General features: G+C 44.0%; 1 protein-coding gene and 1 pseudogene across 1 annotated transcript in view; both read left to right on the forward strand.

Moving 5' to 3' along the window:
* Positions 1-17,235, forward strand: part of LOC139760942 (uncharacterized) — a 48,304-nt gene extending 31,069 nt beyond the window's left edge. Inside the window, exons 3-26 of the mRNA XM_071684729.1 lie at positions 1,118-1,234; positions 2,339-2,562; positions 3,322-3,450; positions 3,719-3,868; positions 4,256-4,346; positions 5,060-5,363; positions 5,538-5,758; positions 6,620-6,800; positions 7,338-7,437; positions 7,801-7,930; positions 8,157-8,307; positions 9,500-9,617; positions 10,082-10,614; positions 11,514-11,603; positions 11,919-12,034; positions 12,168-12,284; positions 13,563-13,712; positions 13,847-13,951; positions 14,494-14,839; positions 15,054-15,274; positions 15,402-15,582; positions 16,008-16,107; positions 16,244-16,373; positions 16,632-17,235. Of these exons, the coding sequence (XP_071540830.1) occupies positions 1,118-1,234; positions 2,339-2,562; positions 3,322-3,450; positions 3,719-3,868; positions 4,256-4,346; positions 5,060-5,363; positions 5,538-5,758; positions 6,620-6,800; positions 7,338-7,437; positions 7,801-7,930; positions 8,157-8,307; positions 9,500-9,617; positions 10,082-10,614; positions 11,514-11,603; positions 11,919-12,034; positions 12,168-12,284; positions 13,563-13,712; positions 13,847-13,951; positions 14,494-14,839; positions 15,054-15,274; positions 15,402-15,582; positions 16,008-16,107; positions 16,244-16,373; positions 16,632-16,754 (4,128 nt within the window). The 3' untranslated portion in view covers positions 16,755-17,235. The remainder of the gene's footprint in view (positions 1-1,117; positions 1,235-2,338; positions 2,563-3,321; positions 3,451-3,718; positions 3,869-4,255; positions 4,347-5,059; positions 5,364-5,537; positions 5,759-6,619; positions 6,801-7,337; positions 7,438-7,800; positions 7,931-8,156; positions 8,308-9,499; positions 9,618-10,081; positions 10,615-11,513; positions 11,604-11,918; positions 12,035-12,167; positions 12,285-13,562; positions 13,713-13,846; positions 13,952-14,493; positions 14,840-15,053; positions 15,275-15,401; positions 15,583-16,007; positions 16,108-16,243; positions 16,374-16,631) is intronic.
* Positions 17,236-20,823: 3,588 nt separating this feature from the next.
* On the forward strand, positions 20,824-25,536 carry LOC139760943 (glutamate receptor ionotropic, delta-2-like; annotated as a pseudogene).
* Positions 25,537-25,682: the final 146 nt, after the last annotated feature.

Raw genomic sequence — 25,682 nt, forward strand, 5'->3', positions numbered from 1 at the left:
TGGTGAGTGTGGCGGCTCTGCTGTCCATCCTGACTGTGGCTGTCCTCCCATCTACCGCCCAGCTACCTCGACGCCCTAATGGTAAGTCCACAGTTATAGCCACGCAGCACCACATGGTTGTCTTCAAGGCATTACACACACACACACACACACACACACACACACACACACACACACATTTCAAGAGGTCGCAGTGGTGCGAGTGATCAAGTATTTGCTGATAACCACGAGGAAAATGAAACACGATAAGTTCCCAAGTGCACTTTCGTGTAATAATCACATCGTCATGGGAGATACTAGAATGAGATAGAAGACGTAGAACAGTCAGTTGGTATAAAGAAAGAGAGGTAACTGAGACGCCATTCCATTGGTAAACAAGCTTGTTTACCAATGGCGTCTTAACTACGTCCTTTCCTTTTATATCAATTGACTGTTCTACGTCTTCTATCACATTCTTGTATCTCCCCTGACTATGTGATTGTTACACGAAAGTGCACTTGGGAACTTATCGTGTTTCATTTTCCTCGTGGTTTTTAGCAAACAAACATATATACTGTATGTGAAGGTATTGGCTGACGGGATAGCTCAACGCCTACTGCTGGTTTTAACGACCAGTAACCTATTGATGACCGTTGGGCCAATCACCGTCTTCTGTTGCAGTATTTTTTCTCTGAGACAACCTGTTTCCTGAACTAACTATTTATCCTAAACTATTCAACAGGCTTCTTCTACAGCTTTTGCAGTTACATAATGAATCAGTTTTTATAATCATTATTTATTTTTGCCAAACGCTTCATGAATAGAGCTACAGTTGCCAGCGTAAGATGATACTTTCTTCTTTTGATTTGCTTTATATTCTTGTCAGTTGATGGAGAGGCGCTGGGAGCAGCGGGCGGGGCGGTGGAGGCGGTGCTGGCGAGAGAGCGGCCGCCCCTACTGCTCCGTCATCCTCCTCACAGACGGCACCACCTCGGCCACCACTGTCTTCACGGTACGTCAACACTGCCTCGCCCTGACACCCTCATACAACATGTGTTGCGTGGCTTAATATCTTACTCTTCTTACCGCCAAATCTTCATAACACTGCTTCACATTCAGTCAACCTATGGCATTTCAGGAACTGAAGAGGCCAAGGACCCTGTTGGGACGAGTGGTGTTCGAGGTAGCAGTCAAGGGCAAGAACATTAATAAGACACAAGCACAGGTCTCTTGGATGGTCAGCGAGGCTCGGAAGGTAAATCAAATGGTAGTCACTCACTGCAGGTCATTCACAACTGAGAGGCAAGTTGTTTAGGGCCTTAAGTGTCGTTCGTGGGGATGTCATTCTTTGGTCATACTTGTCCTGTGAATGACGTAGCCACCCTAATGTAGAGGGTGGGCATGTTGGATTAAAGATAGTTTAATCGAAGTAACTAATTCGTATTTCTTGTTCTGGCGTTGAGCAAGACGATACGGGTGTATAGCAAGGAATTCACGAGCTTTACACCAGCCGAGTGAGTCTCCCATCCCTGCTATGAGGTTGTTGTTGTTTGAGACTAAACCTCCCTACAACTCGGGAGGTGCTGGCGCTATGCTTTAGGGCGGCGCGCCAGTGGTGACGGACTTAAGCACTTGGGCCTAGTGGGGTTGGGTTTGTTATCCCACGAGAGCCTGGCTCACTCTGTCCTGTGAGGTAGGTCATGGGGCTCCATATCAAATCCAGCATCACTTCTGAAGCAGTGCAGGTAAGAGGACGGGGCGCATCGAGGACGATGTTCACCCTAACAGTGTCTTCTTTCGAGGCTCAACCAAACCACCAGACCAGGGCACATCAACATTAGCAGCCGAGTGGAAGGCAAAGGAATGTATGCCTTGAGGAGAAGAGCAAACAAGTCATCCATCCACCACTTCGTTGACTCGGTGGTCAACAATGGATCAGGCATCAGGCAAGCAACGTGAAAAAGGTAGGAACTGGAATTTATAAGAAGCAGGTCATGTGGTTCATGGATCATGTCTGAGCTTGAGGATTCGAAACGATGTGTTTAAGGCGCCAGTCCATGAAGGAGGGAGCAGGATATCGTCTAGTTAGATTTACTGTATCTCTTAGGATCCAGACGAAAAGTCATCATGAGAGTTTGAGGGGAACAAGTCACAATCTCGCAGAAGAGAGAAACTATTAAATCACCGGTGTCACTGGTAAGGTAGTTAGGGTTAAACTACGAGTAGGATCGTTAGATCGAATCATATTACGTCCTCTACCTCAATGAAGTTTGTCCACATCATTCGTTCGGGTAGATCACATCACAGGTGATGGGCGGTAGCAGGCCACACCTAAAGCCGTAAATTTGGACCTCAACAGCTGCAGCAGGTGTCGGGTTGCGTGACGTTGGTGGTGGTGAGCGACGACCCAGCCTTCCTGGCCGCCTCGGCCGAGTGGTCCCTCAAGGTCCGCCTCCTGACGTGGTCCAACAAACTCCTGGCCGTCACCCGCCGGCCTCTTCAGGACCTGCCACACCTCTACGCTTCCTTCTCCATGATGAACGCCATGTTGATCACCGTGAACACCCCCGCACCCCATGCCAGGTCAGCTACCATTTTACGTGTTTTATTGTTTCTACAGTGCTCCGTCAGTAATAATCAGCCAACATGTTCCTCATGGTCAACGCTTCTAGACTGCCTACAGTGAGCAATTACTACTTATTCCCTGTGTGAGGCCATTGTAGCTACCCAAGGTAACGACCCTCGCATCATGTATGAAGAGAAGACAACACACACACACACACACACACTTGGCATTCCGCACGCTCGTGTGATACGTACCTCACATACATTGAAAACCTTTGCCAGAATGAGTAAAACCCTCACAAATTCACTCGAAGCCCTCCTGGCTACGGTAAGATCAACCTCTATCCCGTTTTATTGTGGGAGATAGATAGATAGATAGATAGATAGAGAGAGAGAGAGAGAGAGAGAGAGAGAGAGAGAGAGAGAGAGAGAGAGAGGCATGACCAATTATTGATTACGTGAGGACATATATGATATCACATTTGGCTAGTGTTAAACATCACAAATAAACCTATTCCCAAATTACAGTTCGTCCTCTCGGTACCTACGTGCTTCAATAGCACTGTTAGAAAGCCACTCAATGTTTGTAATACCAACGTTTTGACAATGGACTGTAAGTATTCATTCATCATTTTGTCATCGCCACTCAAACCTATGTTTCAGAAGTATTCCAATTTTGAGGGGTTATACTAAAGACTTTGGAGATATCGGATGTTAATTTACAAAAAGAAAAAAAAATAGTTCGTGATGGAAAGCCATTTTCTTTTTCGTTTAAAGGTGCCAGATATTCGTCCACCTGCCCTACAGACCCCCGGACGCCCAGGTGGTGCGGGTTGCGTCCTGGTCGACCATACGTGGCCTCACACTGGCCACCCACCTCCCGCTCTTCCCTGAGAAGTTCTCCAGGTATGTGAAATGGGGTTTCTGTATATATATATATATATATATATATATATATATATATATATATATATATATATATATATACCATCTACTTTGTACAGCAAGCTTCTTTACCAAGAATTTTGAATAGATAAAAATCGTATACGAAACGAGTATGACAAGTAAAATCTTATACTAAAGTCGTAAACAAATCGTAGTTCGTGCATTAGGAAGATCTAATCATATGATGATAGTCTAACATCACCCAGCCAGTCATGCATTGCTTATCCAGGTTCGCCTTCGCGCCATCGTTCGTAGCGGTGGCCGAGGAGTACCCGTCCTACGTGGAGACATTCCCTTCATGGAAACCTGGCCAGCCGCTGAACTACGGAGGACCCGTAGCACAGTTGCTGGCATTGCTTGCTAGTAATTCTAATTTCACGTAAGTTGCAGTGTTTATTGTTCGCGTAAGAGAAAAGAAACTTGTACAGGTATCATTCGAAGGGAAGGAGTGCGTGTGTTTAGGAAATGTATAAGAGGAAGCGGACTCTTTTAATACAAACACATTTCACCAGATTTTATATCACGTATTGCAGAATGTTTTAAAAGCTTGATTTCATTGATCCTGATATGATTACAGACCTTAAAGAAGATTTTTCCCGTGCGATATTCATGACTGTGTTTGCATAATGAATGTAAAGGTTAGTCATAACATAGAATGAAATAAATATTGTATCCAGTTTAATACAGTTGATTTCTAGTTCGAACGTAAAATAAGTGGTTTCTGGAACATGCCAGGCGTCGTGGTGATACACGTCCGTCTCGGCAGGTATACGTTCGTTCGTTCGCTGGACGGACAATGGGGGACGAAGAAGGCCGATGGGTCTTGGACTGGCATGGTGGGGATGGTGCTCAGGAAGGTGAGTGTAGACAGCAGTGTTTTTCTAGGTAACTTGACGATCAATGAGCCTGGTTTTCGGTGGTTGAGTAGTGGTGGGAAGATGGGACACAGACAAGAAGGTTGAACACCCGAAATTATACTCTCTACTTTCTCATTTCTCTTTAGAACACATACATATAATCATTGTCTTTGACGTGGCCGAATGTACTTTAATCCTGAAAGGAGTATCAATAACCATAACATAGCTTACAGAAGAGAGATTAAGAGGTGATCTAATACAGGTATTCAAAGTTTTCAAAGGATCTGATACATTTGAAGTCTGCTGCTTTTAAATGCTGTATCAGTCTGATTTCACTGTCATCACGTGAATGAGTAAAGGTGGAGTTTCACTGTCATCACGTGAATGAGTAAAGGTAGGCTATGTGTCGTAAGACTTGCACCTTATAATTGTAGGTAGCTATGGATAAGCCGATTCCTGCAGAGGTGCTAGAGTGAGTTTGACTCCTCGTTGGTCCTACACATGAGAAGGTAAGCTACTTGACAGAATAACCGGTTCAGGAGGAAGTCTCTGGCAAGGTAGAACCCATCGTAGTATTTATATTCTTGTGAATAAAAAAAAATCAGGTGTCAATTCTTGTTCTAAATCTCATCATTGTGATTCTTAGCAATTTGAGTGTCACAGTGACATGCTGTATGATGTTCTGTTAAAGTGTTCAATGTGGGTTGATGCAGGAGGTTGACTTGGGCGTTGGTCCCTTCTCACTGAATGGTGTTCGTGCTGAAGTGGTGGACTACATGGACCTAGTCGTTCATGACACGCTGGAGATCATAGGAGGTCTGGGGCGGCCTGAGGTGGACCCGTGGGGTTTCCTGCTGCCTCTGGGACCTCTGGTGTGGACGGCCATCCTGGCGGCGCTGCTGGTGGTGCCGGGGATGGTGTTGCTGCTGTTGTTCTGCTTCCCTCGTAAGGCTCCACAGAGGGACACCTGGAAGAGGGACAATATCTTCTTGTATTTTCGCATATTATTACAACAAGGTAAAGAAATGTACCTTCTACATAATACATCTAAGTATAGCAATAGCTCAAAGTCTATGAGCCCCTTTTACGTACACAGCAGTATGCCACTTACGTCTTGCTATGTTTTGACATACCTGCTGAAGAGGCTGTGATAACTTGAAATCTAATAAGGACGATTTTCGTCATGGAAAGGGTACAAGCCGGAGCCTGGCGAGTGGGGATGGGAGCGGCTGGTGCTGGGGTCATGGATGATGATGGCTCTGGTGTTCTTCCGGAGCTACGACGGTAACCTCATGTCCATGTTGGCCGTCAGGTACATCCCGCAGCCCTACCAGTCCCTCAGAGACGTGCTGGACGACCCCTCCGCCACTATGATATGGGAGACCGGCAGTGTTTACATGCAGTTTCTCAGGGTAAGATGATTAGATATTTGAATGTTCGAGTATTAATGAAGAATGAAGAGAAATTACCCTATAGTGTCTCTAGTGATCTGTGAGTAAAGGTCTTCTGTTGAGCCTTTACTCTCCACTGGGTTTAGAAAGTATTTGTCATTTTGAGAGAGACTTTGAACGTGTGCAGAAAAATACTTCTTGATAAGTTAGTTTGAGGATGAAATGTATTGAATTGCGTTGTATTCAATATACTGAAAGTAGGATCTTATTGATGGTGCTCTGTTTTTCGACACTTATTAGCAAACATTTCTAATTTATTAATTCATTTTGAATGAAGGAAATATAGCAACCCATCCATACTCGCCAAACAAATCCATTTTTGTGGATACTTAAATTCCTTCTAGTTCAAAAGATGGCTGGGCTGTATTCATTTAAAGACAATGTTGAAGGGAGTCTGGGAAAGGAATTCTTTTTTAAATTCTTACCTAAGGCACAGAACTCTCAAAACCCGTTTACTTTTTCTTGTCAGTTTCCTATTCTCCATTTATCTATGTATTTCCACCAATTTCTGACGATTCTTCATTGTTTTTCATTATTTAAATCTCTGATATATATATTTTCTCACAGCAAATGAGCTCTTCGCTTCTCGTAGTCACACAGGCTGGTTTTGAGTTCGCATCTGTTCTTTCTTAGTACGTTTTCATCCTCAGTAAAAAGAAAGGTCTCTTTTTAGAAGTGTCTCACATCCCTTCCTCTGTACTGATATTATGTAGAAGATGAGACAGCGTTGCATCAGGAACTATTAGCATAAATATCTTTCTACTGATCATGAACGATTCAAGTTATCTCTACGTGTAAAGATAATCCACGGAACTCCTGCAGACTGTGAAAACTGGTACATTCCGTGAAGTAATGGACGCCATGAAAGACGGAGACGTGGTGATGGTGACGACCTCGGAGTACAGGCAGGTGCTGGAGACGCTGGTGGTGGAGGGTCGACACGTCCTCATCGTCGAGGAGAACTCTGGCAGGTCCCTCAGGGCCGACTTGTTCTCAGACACAGGTGACGTCTCCCCTTTCTTAAGTCAGGTTCTTTGCACACGTTTCTGCCTCTGTCATATTGTCAGGCACTGTAAGAAGGCAGAGAGCTCAGTCCTTCAACCATTACTTACTCGGTCATCCAGTAAGTTGATCACAACAATGTACACTGACACCTGGAAGTCTTAAGACTTGGTACACGACGTTCCTACCTCCCACAGAAAGGGAGAGTCGCCCCGTAAGTCTGACTTCGCTCCAGCCCTTGGCGAAGACTAGTTGGCTTTGTATAAATTTGGAAAGGATGGTTGTTTTCAGAATCAGAATGTTCTCTAGAATATCATCAGTGTAGACTTCGGCCAATACAGAAGCACAGTAAATAATTTCATAGACTTGAAATATAATGTTGCAGAAGTATTTTGTTAGCGAAGAAAATCCCTTTACAGATTTTAGGTCGTAAATCATCCATTTACCTGGTCATTCCTTTAGCTACAGTCCATTTACTTGGTCATTCCTTTAGCTACAGTTGCACCAAACACTAACTCATATTTCTGAACCTCCACAGGAAGGTGTGACTTTTACACATCCAGGGAACATTTCTTGGCCACGTCCATGAGCATGATCGGCCAGAAGGGCCACCCTCTCATCCCTGCATTAAACAAGAGGTAACTTTGTTCTACATGACCAGTTTCCTGTTGCTAGATAGTCTGTGACGAGTAATGATAATATGTTAACTGTAGACTGAGCTTCAAGATATACGAAGATAATACATACAACAATAAACACTCGGGTTGTGCGACAAGGCGTGCTGCTAGTCTGTTTGTGTGATCTTCCTATGTCATCTTCTGTGGAACACTGAAAAAAAAAAAATAGACCATCTTTTATATATATTCACAAGTGAGACATCTCTGATCAGGGAGGGGGACATCATCCAAAGTGATGACGGCAAAGATAATATTCATGATCACTTTAGATAAGAATTGTTGTATCCTTTCCTTCAATGACTTTGATATTTTGTTGACCCGCAGGATCAAATTTGTGAAGGAGTTCGGAATATTTGATCACTGGTTGAAGAGCTTCAAGGGCAATTCTACCATATGTCTTCGTCCTCCTACCAAGATTACCATCCAGTCCTCACTAGCTCTGTCTAACCTCTGGGTGAATACATCATAAAACATCACTTTTCTTAATCGCAATTAAAGGAAACACAAATCGATTTTTTGTATTTCATATAATATTGGTATTTTCTCCAGTTTTGCACTATATCTCGATGATTTGTTTGAATTCCATCTCTGTAGGTGTTACTCATTCAAAAAGATATTGAAATACTGACATACAACAGACCACTGTGCCTGCCTGACGGAGACGACCTCGTTCATTTCAGGGAATGTTCGTTGTGCTCGCTGGCGGCCACGCTGTCCGCTCTTCTGCTGCTCTGTCTCGAGCTTCTCGCTGCTCGGCTTATACAGACCTAGAGCCACTGCCCTCGTACCTTCTTGTGGCACTGATCTCTACATATGATCATCTCTGGATATGAAACTCAACTCCACACAGTGCTCTTACTTCCCCAGAATTTGATACTATTTTTGCCTTAATAAATCTCTACTAATTAGTCAGATCTTTCCTTTCAAATGAAAATTTCCACCCATATTAGATGCACAACATATGAGACAAAAAGTTGAAATATGACACGAGGGGAGACAGGAACAGTAATGAGACAGACACACTCCTTGTTAGGGCAGCAAAAGTTCTGGAAAATTAAATATCTGGTCTTCGAATTTGTGAATCAATTCTTGGGTATCATGAACGAACAATTTTACTTTTTAAAAGACATTTGCATTCATTTATCAGTCTCCTGATTGGTCGTCCATTTGATCTTCTGTAACGCTAGCGTGAAGGAATACCCACTAAAACCTTATACGTAGAAAAGCAGTTCGTGATGTATTATTCAGACTGGAACAGTGTTCAACAGACGTACCTCACCCTTATCCAGACAAAAGCAAAATGATATCGTACGCCAACCATCTAAAACTATAATGTACTTCGGTAACTCAACGCCTGCATCTTGGGACGCACCAATCACAACGATCTGATTTCTCTTTGTAGATTTCATCGGCCAGTTAAAGAAAAAGGCGACCTTAAACCTGGCCAATCCCATACCAAGGCTTGCTAGACGCTGGACCAATGAGACGCAGGCCTGACTCCTGCAGGAGGTGTGTCTAACGAACACAAAAAGGATGTGAGGCGCTGGTGCAAGACACATTGTCGTGGTGCAGCTGACGCCAACACCATTCAATAGTAAGACGTTACCAGTTTCTGTTGATTTTATATCTGATCAGTGTAGTAAAGACAGTTTATTGCTGGGCTTCATTCTATACGAAAATTTCACTTTTTTTTTTTTTTTAAACATATGTGTAAAACACACTTGGAACACACACCCACACACACACACACATACATAGGTATTGAGTGATGAATATGTAATGAATATGAAGTTTACGTCAAGGGAGAATTTTTAAAGCATTCTACTGAAGGGAGATTTGTGTATCCTATACCATGGGAAAGTCATATACTGTACCAGGGAAACCCAAGGACTATCAGACTTCAGGATAAGTAAGTGGGTGGCTATCGTGGCAAACGTAAGTATAGAACAACCAAATCAAACGATTCTTGCTACCTTGTGGGTAATCAGATCACATTCGTGAATTCTCTTATGTGATTATTAAGGCGGATCAGATCACGAGAGCTTTGGTAAAGACACAGAAAAGAACTACTTTCTCATAAAAGATCGATGGAGAGAGATTCATACTGACACAGATCCATACCAGTACTGGAACACAGATAGGTTAACAGAGGACTAAGAAAGGAAGGCAATATCCAAATAGTTTTCGAACTTTATGATCCGAAACAGATTCATGACGAATCATAAAACATCTCGACATCTTTTGTATTTTTGTGTAAGCAAAGTAAAAAGTCCTACTATCATACTATAGCCTCCATTAACTACTGATGAATTGTGGTTTCTGTGCCATATGTTGGCTCAATCATTACTTGGTTCCCCATTGTCAGGGGCCACCCAGGCAGATTCTGGTCGATGGATGGGGCTAAAATATTTCGCAAGCAAAGGAGAATATCATCAATATACGTTCCAGTGTCTTGCCTTCATGGAAAGCATTATAACCACTTTGCAAAATGCTTCAGACAAGAATAGCTGATTTTGTCAGTGTCATCAATTTATTCATCATAACGATTGTTCATCATTAACATCTGTGCGGATGAACAGTTCTTTATCTATTTCATTCCACACAGGAACATTATTATGGTGAATCGTCACAGAGAGTTGAGAGCGACGGATTTGGACGACCGCGTAAGGCTTGTGTTGATGTGGCTGAAGGGGACGTCTGTCCGCGACATTGCACAGAAGACTGGGATCAGCCTGTCTACTGTCTACAGGTGGATCCGGGTGTGGCGGAAGGAGGGAAACGTTTATTCCAAACGTTGCCGATGTTTGCATAGGATATTCCCTAGAGTACTGGGTCTAGCGGACGTTCAATGTGACACTCCAACGCTTCCAGCGAGAACGGTAGACGTTGCTCACACTTTCCAGGTTTACTGTAGACCACGTACTTTCCCCTACGTGTATCCAAAGCCTGAAGAGCATTACTGCACACTCGCCTCCTCTGAGTGCATGGATCTGTGCATGATCAACCACAATGTACAGCGCAGCGTGGGATGTGCGCACGAAGAAAACACGTACACACTCCACCTCCATCCTGGCCCACAGCGCGAGCTGGGAACTGACACCAGAGTCCCCACCATTCCTGTAGCGAGCATCGAGCAGGGTCTTGGACCACTTCTATCAGTTATATAAACTTGTTCTAATACTGTCTATATACTGCAGCAGAATACCAGATCACATGTGATGGAAGCTTGAGTCATAAAGTAGCATCGTGTCGTGTCATCATGTCACAGAAAGGAAAAATAGATTTGTAATTATCTTAAGGTTTGGCAAATGTAATTATGATATTATATCATTCCATTATATAGATAATCTTTAGAAACTAGGACATGTGATGTATATATTTAGAGTTGATTATCGTAGCCATTTAACTAATTGGAAAATTCATTAATCATATATCAAAGTAAACACTATACAGATGGTCTTGATTTTTTCAGTATCCCTAGATTACAATATCTTATTAAAACGCGAAACTATCTTACAAAACATCTAATGTTAACCAAAGATTATGCGGTGACGATGGACAATAAATGCACAAACTCAGCAACGTTTGACAATAACTGTAAATCAGAAATAGTCTCTCGCTGAAAATTCCCAGGTCTCCACGACAGCAAGTTCAATATCTCTCACACGAACACACACACACACACACACACACACACACACACACACACACTGAATCTAAATGCTCTCAATATACAAGTTTGTTTTATTTTCTCAGCAGCAAGTTGGAAGAAAGTTGTCTTGCCTTTGAAAAAAGGAGAGGAAGTCGTTTGCAAAGCTGCTAAGGACGGTGCATCAACCTTCTCCTGGATCCTTCGTCAACAAACCACTGCATCGCTGATCCTTATTAGTTCTGATCTTTGTTATAAACCTTAGTGGACCATTCAAAACTGAGGGTAATCTATGATTACTTCTGGGCAAAATGCTTGTTAGAAAACGTACATATTCTTCTTCTAAAATCTGTAATCATAATGATCTTGTATAGATTGTGGAGGTCAGTGATGACAATGGCGAGTGTGGAGGCTCTGTTGTTGATCCTGAGTGTGGCTATCCTTCCGTCTGTCGCCCAGCTGCCTCGACGCCCTGATGGTAAGTCCACAGCTGTATTCCCATTGTACCGCGTGTCTGTTTTGTTAGCTGCTTCTTTCTATTGACACACACACACACTCACTTTAAACACACATATCTCAGATATCTTTTATTATTTATTCCTCCGTTTGGCATACATATCTAAGTGTCTACTAAGGCATTAATAACTTAAAGGTGTCTGTAGTGATGATTGAGGCTGACTCGTCCACAACATGACCCTTATCTTCATCAACAAACGATGATTTACTTCTACTGTTGTGAAGTCACGTGTAAACATTACCTTGTTAAAAGAGGTACAAATTTTTCTTTTTTCAGCAGATGTTGTGGAGACGCTGGGCGTGGCAGGCGGGGCGGTGGAGGCGGTGCTGGCCAGAGAGCGGCCTCCCCACTGCTCCGTCATCCTCCTCACAGACGGCACCACCTCGGCCACGGTACGTCAACACTGCCTCACCTGGACACCCCTCACATAACATCTCTGGTTTATACTTTATACTACCAAATCAACACCTCCTTTCAGCAATGCTCCACACAGAATCATACCTCACACATCCTGTCATACTTCAGGAGCTCGGGAGGTTACGGGTCCCGTTGGGGCTAGCGGTGTTCGACGTGGCAGGCGAGGGCAATAACCCCAACATGACGCAGAGGCAGCTCTCCTGGATGGGTTGGGAGGCCCTGAGGGTAGGTTGTCAACAGTAACAATGAGTATGGTAGATTTACCACAGGTCTTATGATACAGATCCATCACAACCTGAGTTTAATGTGTATATTCCTCACACTTAAAGGCAGGACATAAAACGAAAGTTGTAATCACCAAAAAAACCTAAAACTCATTTGAAGTAACTTGATCATGAACACTTTGTGCTCCGACCTTCGTCTAGGAGTAAAACTTATCTCAGTTAAGGATTCATTGTTGGGAATTAACAAGTTATTGAGGACCAATTTCCTACACATTTTCGTCAATTCTCTTTTCGCTTTTGTTCTATATAGTGGATAGGAGATTCAGTCACGTTTCATGTTTGTCGAAACTTCAGTGACTGCAAATTTGGTCAGGATTCCTCCTAAGGGGATGAGATGAGCACCATTAGCACTCGACATGAAAGTGGATCATGTTATCGACAGCTGTTTAGGTTTGTCCTATTAGTACGAGCAGGTCATATCCATGGAGTGTGCAGATGGCACTGTCTCTGAGGCAAGGTTAGACCACACTTATCCCAGTTTGTGTACGTCAACAGCTGCGGCAGGTGTCGGGGTGCGTGACGTTGGTCGTGGTGAGCGACGACCCAGCCTTCCTGACCACCTCGGCAGAGTGGTCCCTCAAGGGCCGCCTCCTGACGTGGCCCAACAAACTCCTGGCCGTCACCCGCCAGCCTCTTCAGGACCTGCCACACCTCTACACCTTCTTCTCCATGATGAACGCCATGTTGATCTTCACGGACACCCTTGCAGGCTTTTCCAGGTTAGTCATTATGTTTTCTTCGTTACTGTGTATCCTGCCACAGTACGCCACAAGTAAGGACGTACTTCACCGTATTCATCTTGAGTTACGCTGCCATAGTGTTTATCCATTATCATATTAAACCTGAAGGATTGCCCAGTATCTTACTAAAGACCTCCAGGAGCCACTCTTGTCTTAAAAAGAAACGTTCTTTCTTTGCTTTCAGGTGTGATATATACGTGCACCCGCCCTACAGCCCCGCGGATGCCCAGGTCATTCAAGTTGCGTCCTGGTCGACCGTAAGTGGCCTCACACTGGTCACCCACCTCCCGCTCTTCCCTGAGAAGTTCTCAAGGTATGTGAGAATAGGACTTCTCTTAAACTTATATGAGGCGGCGTGAGTAATGTGATCGCAACCTTGTACAAATACATAAACAAAGCCTACGATTTACAGTAATGTATTTTATTAGTGATAAATGATAAGAGCAGATCTAGCATTTACGAGCAATTGATATGGCCAGGTTTGCTTATGGGCCATCATTTGTGGCGGTGGCCGAAGATTATCCGTTCTACGTGGAGAGGAATCCAGTCTGGACCCCTGGTCAGCCTCTGAGCTACGAAGGACCTGTGGTGCAGCTGCTGGACTTACTTGCACAAAACACAAACTTTACGTAAGTTTAATGTCAGCTTGATGGTGGATGTGTATGTGTGTGGGTGATGTAGCAAGGCCTGATGGTATCACTGGCTCGTCTATATATCCTATGGATCTGAAGATGCATAAAGATAAGTATTTCATTACTGATAGGGATGTCTCACCAGGTACACGTTCGTGCGGCCGCCGGACGGCAAGTGGGGAACTAAGGAGGCTGATGGCTCCTGGACTGGCATGGTGGGGATGGTGGGCAGGAAGGTGAGTGTATAGCGAGTAGCAGGTCGAAGACGCGTTCCAGAAACTGAGGTTGGAGGGGCAACTTAACCTGGATGAAACTTACTTCCACTCGATATATTTAGAGGAAAAGCGAACATTAAGATAGTTGTCCTTTCAGTCAGGATATCTCTCGTACCTCAGCCTAACCAGACATCTACACAGCAGACCTTTAGGATCTTTTCATAGAAAATGATAAAGTTTAGAACCATTCGTTCCCACAACACTTTTGGCACACACACACACACACACACACACACACACACACACACACACACACACACACCTGTTTTAAGACTACAAATACAAGACAACTTATACAAGAAGTACGAGAACATAAACTTTTGTCATCGTGTATATGCCAAATGGATCACACCCACACTGCAGCGAACAACTCACAAAATATGATTGTAACGACTCTACAGGAGAAATCTATAGTAAACATCCAATGTAGTATTTTTCCTTAAGCCATAAAACAGTCAGTTATCTTCTCGTAACCTTATGATTCTAGATAACCTACGTCACACACAGACATCGACAGACTAGCCTTTGTTCAATGTGGGTGGATGCAGGAGGTGGACATGGGTGTCGGGCCCTTCTCACTGACTGCTGTTCGTGCTGAGATGGTGGACTACATGATGTTATTCGTGGACGACGCCCTGAAGATCATAGGAGGTTTAGGGCGGCCTGAGGTGGACCCGTGGGGCTTCCTGCTGCCTCTGGGACCTCTGGTGTGGACGGCCATCCTGGCGGCGCTGCTGTTGGTGCCGGGGATGGTGTTGCTGCTGTTGTTCTGTTCCCCTCGTAAGGCTCCACAGGGGAAGAGATGGCAGATGGAAACTTTCTTGTATTTCCGCATACTACTACATCAAGGTAGGGAATTAAACATTCATAAAACTCATGTGTTTCGAAACGTGTGTTCAGTACATCTGAAAAAATATAACAATATGATGAAAACTCGTGGGCCTCTACGCCACATTCCTTGCAACAATATTACCTTTGGGCTTGCAATACCCTCCATTACACCTACTGAAGATGTTCAAGCTTGGAATAGCAATATACAAAGATGGTGTCGCTGGTGCACAAGGTTATAAGCCCCATCCCGACGAACTGTGGCTGGAGCGGCTGGTGCTGGGGTCGTGGATGGTGATGACGCTGGTGTTGAACCGGAGTTATGATGGTAACCTCATGTCCATGCTGGCCGTCAGGTACATCCCGCAGCCCTACCAGTCCCTCAGAGACGTGCTGGACGAGCCCTCCATCACCATGATATGGCTAGCAGGATCTGCGTACATACAGCATCTTAGGGTAAGACTAGTACAGAGATTAAGTACCAAAACTTAGCCATAAGACATTGTGTTCTAGGAACATTTAGTGCTATAAGATATATAGATGTTTTTATGACGTGTATTGATGCTCCAACATAATCTTGTAGACTATGAAGACTGGAGAACTTGGCGAGGTGATGGACACCATGAAGGAAGGTCGCCTGATGCTGGTGACGACCACGGAGTACAGGCAGGTGCTGGAGACGCTGGTGGCGGAGGGGCGCCACGTCCTCATCATCGAGGAGAACGAAGGAAAGTCCATCAGGGCCGACGTGTTCTCAGACACAGGTGACGTGTTCACTTACATTTAGGATCTCTCGCATTATATGATTTCTTTCTACGTATATTGAGAAGAGGATATAGGGAGGCACCTCGGTAGTTTGATGTGGCCTAGCATCCTCTAACCATTGTTCATGCCATCACTAGCTACGCAAAACCGTCACTCGCGAACGATGTCTTTGTGTTGGGAGTTTTGTTAAAGTGGTTCCTCGCTGGACAGATGACAGATTTGGCTGGCTTTCTAATTACGACACGTAGAAGATACGTGGGCAGTATTCTTTCTCCTCTATCCCTAGAAACAACATGAATACATATCTAGATAGATAGAGGGAGAGATAGATAAAAAGATCATTCTTTTTAGTTAACGTATGACATCCTTCAATTATTTTCTTAATCTTGCAACAATCACTAAGCTATATTTCCAATCCTCGCAGGACGATGTGACTTTTACACGTCCAGGGAACATTACTTCCCCAATTCCATGAGTATGATCGGTCAGAAGGGCCATCCCCTCGTCCCAGCTTTAAGTAAAAGGTAACCAAAGTAGAAAGTTTAGCCAGTTGACGGATAGTATATGAGTGGAAACTAAATCATTTATATGAAAACGGGAAAACTACCGTAGAATGTTAAGAATCTCTGTAAGTAAGACAGAAATGTCTTGTTCCCACAGCATCAAGTTTGTGAAGCAGTTCGGGATATTTGATTACTGGCTAAGGAGTTTCAAGATTAATGCCACCAGATGTCTCCGTCCTCCTTCCAGAATCACCATCAAGTCTTCTCTTACCGTTTACAACCTCTGGGTAAATAAAGGTCATCCATAAATCACTTACCCTAACAGTAAGTTAAGAATTACAGTATACATGGATGAACAATTACTGTCCTACATTTTTAACTGATATCCTCGGTGGACACTGAATTCCACCTCATGGTACATAGATTGAATTCCGTTCCTATTGGTGCCATTCTTACGAGTAGTATACAAAGATTTAAGAGATCTCCTGATATACAGCAGGGCTGTGTTAACACCTGCCTGACGGAGACGACCTCGTTCATTTCAGGGAATGTTCGTGGTGCTCGCTGGCGGCCACGCTGTCGCTCTCCTGCTGCTCTGTGTCGAGCTTCTCACTGCTCGTTTTGTGCAGACCAACACCAGCCCGTCTCCTGCCTCGACAGATTATTGAGTTCATTGACGATAGACTCTGGAAATATAACCTGATCCACCACCCCAGTACCGCATTTGTGTACATCAGGTCTGATTGAAATGTGTTTAGTGACGATCATCATTAACTCTGATTTCCCATTGATGTACAAGATACCAATGTCATAACTGTTATAACCAAATGTCCGATCACACCTACACTGCCAAAACAAGTTCCATAGATCCTTATATAGTTAGGATGATAAGTAAGGAGGGCATGGCCCAATGATAGAGGGTCCGATGCGATTTTCTTCACCTCCTATTTAGGTAAGAGACTGCATTTTATGCAGCGTGATCATGCGCACATGCAGTAGCTTCTAGGTGTGTTAGTATGGCTTGGTGTGTATGTCACCCTGGAACACGTTTCTTTCAGTAATGTCTTATAATGACCAGAATCTTGTCGACTAATTATGACACGGAATTGTTGTATCATCAGGTTTTTATATGACAGAATCGTTGCCAATAATAAATAAATGATAACACATCTACCGGAGCATATAATGTCCTTATGATAACATCTTTATCAGTATATGTGATGTTCACATAACATCTATATCATCATACGTGATGTCACATGATAACATACAATCATTAGTATATGTAATGGCCATATGATAACATATCTATAAGTAAACTCTGCAGGTTTAATCTATAATCCATTTATCTCATTATTTTGACCGTATAAGACTCAGACTTGAGAATCATATCACGTTAAAGATCATGAATGATTCTTCGCTCAACAACGCTTTACAATACATTTGCCTGGCATCTGTCACTGATAGAATCACATTGTTCTTCAGTAACACCATTTACAAAGAGAAATGGAATGCTCATACACAGCTTACATAAAAAGATTCTTTATCTGCCTTTGTAAGAAAAGGGGAGAAAAAACACGATCTATGCAACAGCATATTTCCTTCTTAGAAAAAAAGCGATGGTCACCCTTCCAAATTATCGCCTATCAACCACCTGAAATTATACGATAACCCAACGCCTTTATCTGAAACCACACCAATCACAGAAGCCTTAATTGTTCTCAAAAATACTATCAGCCAATCAGGACAAGCCAGGCTACCAGTACTGACCAATCAGAGGCCATATCTTAACGCACTGGGCCAATGATGCGCAGGCCTGACTCCTGCAGGAGGTGTGTCTAGCGAACACAAAAAGGATGTGAGGCGCTGGTGCAAGATACATTGTCGTGGTGCAGCTGACACCGTCAACAACCTCACCTCCTGTACTACTACTGTAAGACGCTAACTTGTGACTTTTCATTAGTTAAAGTGGTAGCGATTGTCTATTACTTTGTTTCTGTATAAGAAAATTTGATATATATATTATATATATATATATTTGTGTGTGTGTGTGTGTGTGCGTGTGTGTGTGTTATGGAACTCCGTCTACTCGAGGTGAAAAATTGCCTTTAGCGAGGATGTATCACTGAGAGTACAGTCTCGTCAAAGGATCATAATAATGATGATATTAATGATGATAATAATGTCTTCACACAAGATAACACATCTGGCACATATTTCATTCGATGCTTCAATCTTTATTGTAATGGTGTTGTCAACAGGAATATCCTAAGCCATGGATTGAATATACGGCCAATTCGATTCTTGAGCAACAAATAAGAAATTCAACTCTATTTTCTCTCATGATGCTACGTACAGCATTATTGCTAGTGTTCACTTTGCTTCAGAGAAGACTGGGGGAGCTCTGAGCAGCGTTGCATTGCATCAGCAAGACGTCTTTGGGATGAAGTCTGTTCAACACTAATAACTTCCAAGATGAACAGTGTCTCGTTTCATCCCACACAGGAGCATTATGGTGCGTCGTCGGAACCAGTTACGGCCAACGGGTGTGGACGACCGCACAAGAATCGTGTCGATGTGGGCAGATGGTGAGCCTCCCCGCGAGATTGCACAGTTGACTGGGACCAGCGTCTCCACCGTCTACAGGTGGATAAGGCGGTGGCGGAGGGAGGGCAACGTACAAACAAGACGGTGCGGACGTATACGTGGAGCAACTGGTAAAGTATCGGATCCAGTGAGCGTTCTACCCAAGTCTTCTCCTCATCCCGCCACTGTGATGGACGCTTGCCACACTCTCCAGGTTTACTGTAGACCAAACCCATTTCTCTGTGGCTTTCCGGAGAAACTGGAGGACTACCCCATGCCTGCCTTCACGACCTGCATAGATCTGCATAGGACGAACCTCAACGTTCGACACACAAACGCCGCTTCGGATTCTAAACGAAATGTGATCGAGAATAAAGTTAGTGACTCGTTCTTCGTGCATCCTGGAGCACGATGGTGCTGGGGGCTGACCCCGCAGCCACCAGACTGCCCACCACTTTAGGCAACTTGGAAACGACTGGGGAACATATTCAGTGGAAGAACAATTTGAAGGTTCGAATATTTGACACAACAGTTCATTGAATGAACATATCCTGTAGAGTTTCAACGTGCTGATAATGTAGACGAAACTATGTCAATGCTTTCTCTGAATTGTTATACAGGAACAGACTCATTTGTGGGGATGAAGATATGATATGGAATTCTGTACGAGATAAGACACTACATCCTGCAGTTTTAAGTAAATATCAAAATAACTGTAAATGTAATGCATGTGAAATTCTGTAGTTTTCTAAGGATTTAATAGATTTAATGACTTTATGATGCCTTTTATTCGTTTACGATCCTTTGAAACTATGTCATATAATACCCGTATTTAGAGTTAAACATGCATTTATATATATGGATGTCGTGAGAACCGAGGGAGTACAGCAGTGGCTGTCACGTTCACCTCCTTGGCTTAGGTTGCAATCTTTACTTTCTTCTTCATGTACACATGGTTCTTGGAACTCAGTCCACCGACACATAATCTTCCTTCATTTCTGTGAGTGAAGAATGGAATACAAACTCTATAGAGTCATCATCGACAAGGCTGTGTCATCATCAGTGGACGGAAAAGAGTACCTTGCCTTTGAGGATCTTCTCACTGCATTGGAAGCAAGGTTTCCATATCTCACATTTTGTAATTCTTGTCACTGCACTAAATGGCAACTCGAACGAAGAGGAGGATTATTGTTATATTTCTTAACGAGAAAGCATTAGACGTCATCCTCTGTACGTGTGAGAAGAGGGAATGTTTGTATTTATATGATCTATATACACTTTCAGTGGAGGTGTGGAGTGTCAGTGACGATGGTGAGTGTGGCGGCTCTGGTGTCCATCCTGAGTGTGGCTGTCTTCCTGTCTGCCGCCCAGCTGCCTCGACGCCCTTATGGTAAGTCCACAGCTGTGGTAACGCTGCCAGTACTTGACTGACTGTCTCTCTGACTGTCTTCCACCTGCCTTTCCATTACGGGCTGTCGAAAGTTTTGGTAAAGTTCTAGTGTTGGGTTGTTCTATTGGCCGTATGCCAGCTGCCTCATACTCTTGATGAGTTTAAAGGTTGTATTCCCTCTGCTCCGTGTGGTTAGTTCCTACCTTCCTTGTTAAAACTCTCTAGCTATCTATTCATCTATTAATCTATCTCTTTGTGTGTGTGTGTGTGTGTGTGTGTGTGTGTGTGTGTGTGTGTGTGTGTGTGTGGGTGTGTGTGTGTGTGTGTGTGTGTGACTGCCATAGCATTATTTGTAAGTCTCATGTTCTTCAGTATTACATGATGCCACTCTTTATGATCGTGTCACTTAGGTTAAATGCTTTATAGATATACGGCAGTTTATGATTATAATGATTAATTGCTTGTTTCTATCTAACTTCAGGTGGAGGGGAGATGCTGGGAGTAGCAAGTGGGGCGGTGGAGGCGGTGCTGGCCAGAGAGCGGCCGCCCCACTGCTCCGTCATCCTCCTCACAGACGGCACCACATCGGCCACCACTGTCTTCACGGTACGTCAACACTGCTTCACCTTGATACCCTCACACAACAGACTGTGTTCTGCGACTTACTATAGTGTACACATCTGCCCACAGTCTCCCTCTAGCAACTCTCCACTCATACTTGTGCTTCACGTTCCGTAATATTTTTCCTTCAGGTGCAGGAGGGGCTACACGTCCCATTGGGGCTGACGGTGTTTAAAGTGGTGAAAAAAGACGAGAGCCCCAACATAACGCAGGCGCAGTTTATCTCGATAGCTGGCGAGGCCTGGCGGGTAGGTTACTCACAATAGTGATGATAGAATTAGTGTAAAGGGTGAACTACAGACACTTCTGATGAAGCAAATGGTTCAGAACAACGAAGATTATTGAGTTATTCGTGGACTGTGTCGTGAAGGCAGCGAGTGTCTCTCACGACACTGATTTATGATAGGAGGTCGCACGATTCCTGAGACAAGAGAAGCCTTCACTTATGGAAGTATGTGTACGTCAACAGCTGCGGCAGGTGTCGGGGTGCGTGACGTTGGTGGTGGTGAGCGACGACCCAGCCTTCCTGGCCGCCTCGGCCGAGTGGTCCCTCAAGGGCCGCCTCCTGAAGTGGCACAACAAACTCCTGGCCGTCACCCGCCGGCCCCTTCAGGACCTGCCACACCTCTACACCTCCTTCTCTATGACGAACTCCATGTTGATCATCATGGACGCTTCTTCATCCTATTCCAGGTGAGATGGAAGTTCTTTATCATTAATGTGACAACTCGTATCGACCAACCAGTGTGTTCTTCATGGATGATTCTGCCGCGATGCCCACCTGAGTATAAGATTATCAGACGCCTGACAGCTAACAGTCTCTCATGAATCTCGTGTCGCGCACAAAACCATTAAAACGAGCCATTCTAAGCCAACGTTTCGAACGAATCATGTCTACTTTTGAGACAGGAAATTGGGACGTTCATAAACATTTAAGTGTATAAGGATAGTTTAGTGCCACAATTCGCCAGTGTACAATATCACTGTAGGACTTATATCTAGGCTGTAGACCACACTCTCTCCGCATGAATGATCAGTAGTCTCAAAAATCTAATCACACACCACAAGTGTTGTGCAGTGAGTTGTTACCAGTAAGAAATGTGTTCATTGGCCCAGCTGTGAAACTGTTGATTGTGTTTACGTTCTCCAAAGATTACTCTTCTCAAAGGGCAAAGGAGAAGTCCTTCGTAGTCACATGCAATCTTCTTTATTTCTAGGTGTGATATATACATACACCCGCCATACAGACCCCCGGAAGCCCAGGTGGTGAGAATTGCGTCCTGGTCGACCGTACGTGGCCTCACCCTGGCCACCCACCTCCCGCTCTTCCCTGAGAAGTTCTCCAAGTACGTGAAAAGCAAACTTTCCTTTTTTGAATTTTGTATAACTGGGTATAAATGAGTCATCCTTTGACGTAACATTATATGTATTTTACCCATCGAGTCTTGGATTACTTGATCAGGTTCGACCATCAACCATTGTTCGTGGCGGTGGCCGAGGAGTACCCATCCTACATGGAGAGGGACACAGCTTCGACCCCTGGTCAGCCGCTCCTCTACAAAGGACCCATGGCACAGCTAGTGGCCGTGCTAGCAGAGGACTCTAATTTTACGTATGTTGTTGCTATCATTTCCACGTCGAAGGTGTATTTGTATATAGTCTGTTGGACTCCCTGGAGTCAGTTGGAGTTATTGGCCTGCATCATTCTCCCAAAAAGCTCGGTAGATAGGCGCACATGCGCAGTTCTCTACCTATTGATATGTTTCTTACTAACATATTATATTTACAAAGACCTCTTGTCGTCATTTTTCATGCCATGATGAAATGAAAATGAACTGTGTATCATTTATCTAAACATCACAAGGCCTATCATTACTGGAGAACCTGTCAATCTTAAAAAGATAATGGTCGAAAACAAATGGTATCAGAATCATGTCAGTTTTTTCTAAAAGTTAGTGAAAGCTTGAAATTAACGATACCGAAGTTAAGTAATTAATGTATCAAACGTTGCCCCACAAGCTTGCATGTTTAAGAACATTACTGGAGTCCAAACGAATCTTGTTTGGTTGAAAGAAATGCTTCACATCTAAGATTATCATAACTTCTGTAACTGTCGAATTGGAGAGTGTATTCCTGAGACTGACGAAGCAGAGCATTATTAGGATTAGCGAAATTAGTGACTGGAATATGCTGGTGTTAACATCTGCCTCACCAGGTACACATACGTGCGGCCGCCGGACAGGAAGTGGGGGACGAAGGAGCCCGATGGGTCGTGGTCTGGCATGGTGGGGATGGTGGGCAGGAAGGTGAGTGTATAGCGAGTTGTGTTTTCGTATACCATACACGATGACTGTTTCCATGCCCATCCTCGCCATCCTCAGTGATATAACTATTTGACACTTACACAGTGATGCAGATTAGAATTCTATTTTATCCCAATGAACTGATCAAAATGGTTGGATGCAGGAGGTGGACATGGGTGTCGGGCCCTTCTCGCTGACTGCCGTTCGTGCTGAGATGGTAGACTACATGAGGTTGGTCGTGGACGACGCACTGAAGATCACAGGTGGTCTAGGGCGGCCTGAGGTGGACCCGTGGGGCTTCCTGCTGCCTCTGGGACCTCTGGTGTGGACGGCCATCCTGGCGGCGCTGCTGGTGGTGCCGGGGATGGTGTTGCTGCTGTTGTTCTGCTTCCCTCGTAAGGCTCCACAGAGGGACACCTGGAAGATGGACAATATCTTCTTGTATTTTCGAATATTACTACAACAAGGTGAATACATGTGTACATAAAACTCATGTGATATTACACTCTGAAACGTATAAAACAAAAGAATGGTATACATAAGGAGCAAGTGTGTATTAGATAAGTCTGGAAGACTATGAGTGATATAGGATGAAGTGTTAAAGAAATGGAAGAGCAATTTCAAACAAATGAATGGAGATGACGATGAGTCAGACATGTCTCTAGCTATATTAAGATCAGAGATGAGGAGAGAGAGAGAGAGAGAGAGAGAGAGAGAGAGAGAGAGAGAGAGAGAGAGAGAGAGAGAGATTACAAAGGAGTGTGTAAAAGCGACATATACTTCCTTATGGGAAAGCTGGAGGATTGATGGACAGACAGACGATGAAAAGTGGCGGAAAAATGGCTGTGGATTTGGTGTGGAAAGTGTTTATGGAAGTGTGGAAAAGTGGTCAAGTGCTTCATCACAGGACAAAGGAAGCAGTTGATTCACTGTTTAAAGGATTATGAGAAAAGCAGTAGTTAGAATTACAGCAGAATAATTCTCAAACAGATCGTTTGTAGAGCAGACTTGATGAGCCCAATGAAAGGTGTTCTGTGGTTGTGTATAATGCACACAGGTCTACTACATATATGCGTAAATATATAAGTACGGTAATATGATTCCATTGGTTGATCCTTTGTGTTATATCAACGTACTTCAGTATGAGCTTTAACTATGTGTCTCCAGCGTAATACCTGTTGGAGCTGTTGATAATTGTGAGCTAAGATATGACGGGTATGACCTCTGTGATTAACAAGGATACAAGCCAGCGCCAGGACAGCTGGGGTGGGAGCGTCTGGTGCTGGGGCCGTGGATGGTGATGGCTCTGGTGTTCGTCCGGAGCTACGACGGTAACCTCATGTCCATGTTGGCCGTCAGGTACATCCCACAGCCCTACCAGTCCCTCAGAGACGTGCTGGACGACCCCTTCGTCACCATGATCTGGCCTGATGGCTCTGTTTACATGGAGATTCTTCGGGTAAGAATAGGATGATAAGAGACGAGGAATTTGAGTCAGGAAAGTGTCTCATTTCTTCTTCTTCTTACGAAAATTACACTGAAGACAGAAAGGAAAAATTATCACTTGCAGGAACAAAGCTCACTCGCCTTGCTTCGTCTGTGTCCATAAATTTTAACAACACCTTCCTGTTGCATCAGTTATTAGCATAAGACAATCCAACTGTATGCAAATGTGTTCATACGTATAGATAATCCAATTCAATCCTGCAGGCAGCAGAAGACGGTATATATCGTGAGGTGATGGACACCGGGAGGGATGGTCGCCTGACGTGGGTGATTTCCAGGAATTACGCCTTAATGCTCAGAACGCGGGTTGTCCACGGCCGTCATGTTCTCTTCGTGGAGGAGAACGAGAGCAGGTCCCTCAGGGCCGATATCTTCTCAGACACAGGTGAAGTGAGGAGGTTCTCCTTCTGTCCATGTGATAGTCATACAGCCTTCATCTACCAGCACAATGTACAGTAAGCTTTATATCTGACCCCCACACAGGAGTATGTGACTTCTATGCATCCAGGGAGCGTTTCATGCCTACGTCCATGAGCATGATCGGACAGAAGGGCCATCCTCTCGTGCCTGCCTTAAGCAAAAGGTAACCACCACCCTTTGTCTCAAACGCTTTTACTCGCTGTGCACCTTCACTGCTGCTTTCAAATGCACGATTATACCAGGTGCAGCCAGGGTTGTGACTAAGGAAAGGAAGGAGTCAACAATTTCATATTCAAAACATGCATGTATTTATGCACATATGTCTTTATTGTGTATAGCATTGAAACCAGGACCGTCTCTCCTTTTCCAGATGCAGATAAAATTGATATATATATAAGTTGAGATAAAACAAAGGTGCACGGAATGATTCGATTGTCTTTCTCCCACAGCATAAAGTACATCAAGCAGTTTGGGATATTTGATAACTGGATAGAAAACTTCAAGGGTAATGCCAGCAGATGTCTCCGTCCTCCTACAAGGATCATCATCAAGACCTCCCTCGCTCTCTCCAACCTCTGGGTGAACAACACAGCCACGTAGTATCAAGTGTCTTGACAATATAGCAGAGAAATGGGGGGAAAATATCTTCCCAGTTGATATTCTTGATAGATATTCAGTGTTTAAGAATAAATTTGTGTACTGATATACAAGAGCGCCGCTGTAGTACTGTATAACACCTACATGACGGAGACGACCTCGTTCATTTCAGG

The sequence above is a fragment of the Panulirus ornatus genome, chromosome 38, assembly GCF_036320965.1.
Source record: "Panulirus ornatus isolate Po-2019 chromosome 38, ASM3632096v1, whole genome shotgun sequence".
Taxonomy (NCBI): Eukaryota; Metazoa; Arthropoda; class Malacostraca; order Decapoda; family Palinuridae; genus Panulirus; species Panulirus ornatus.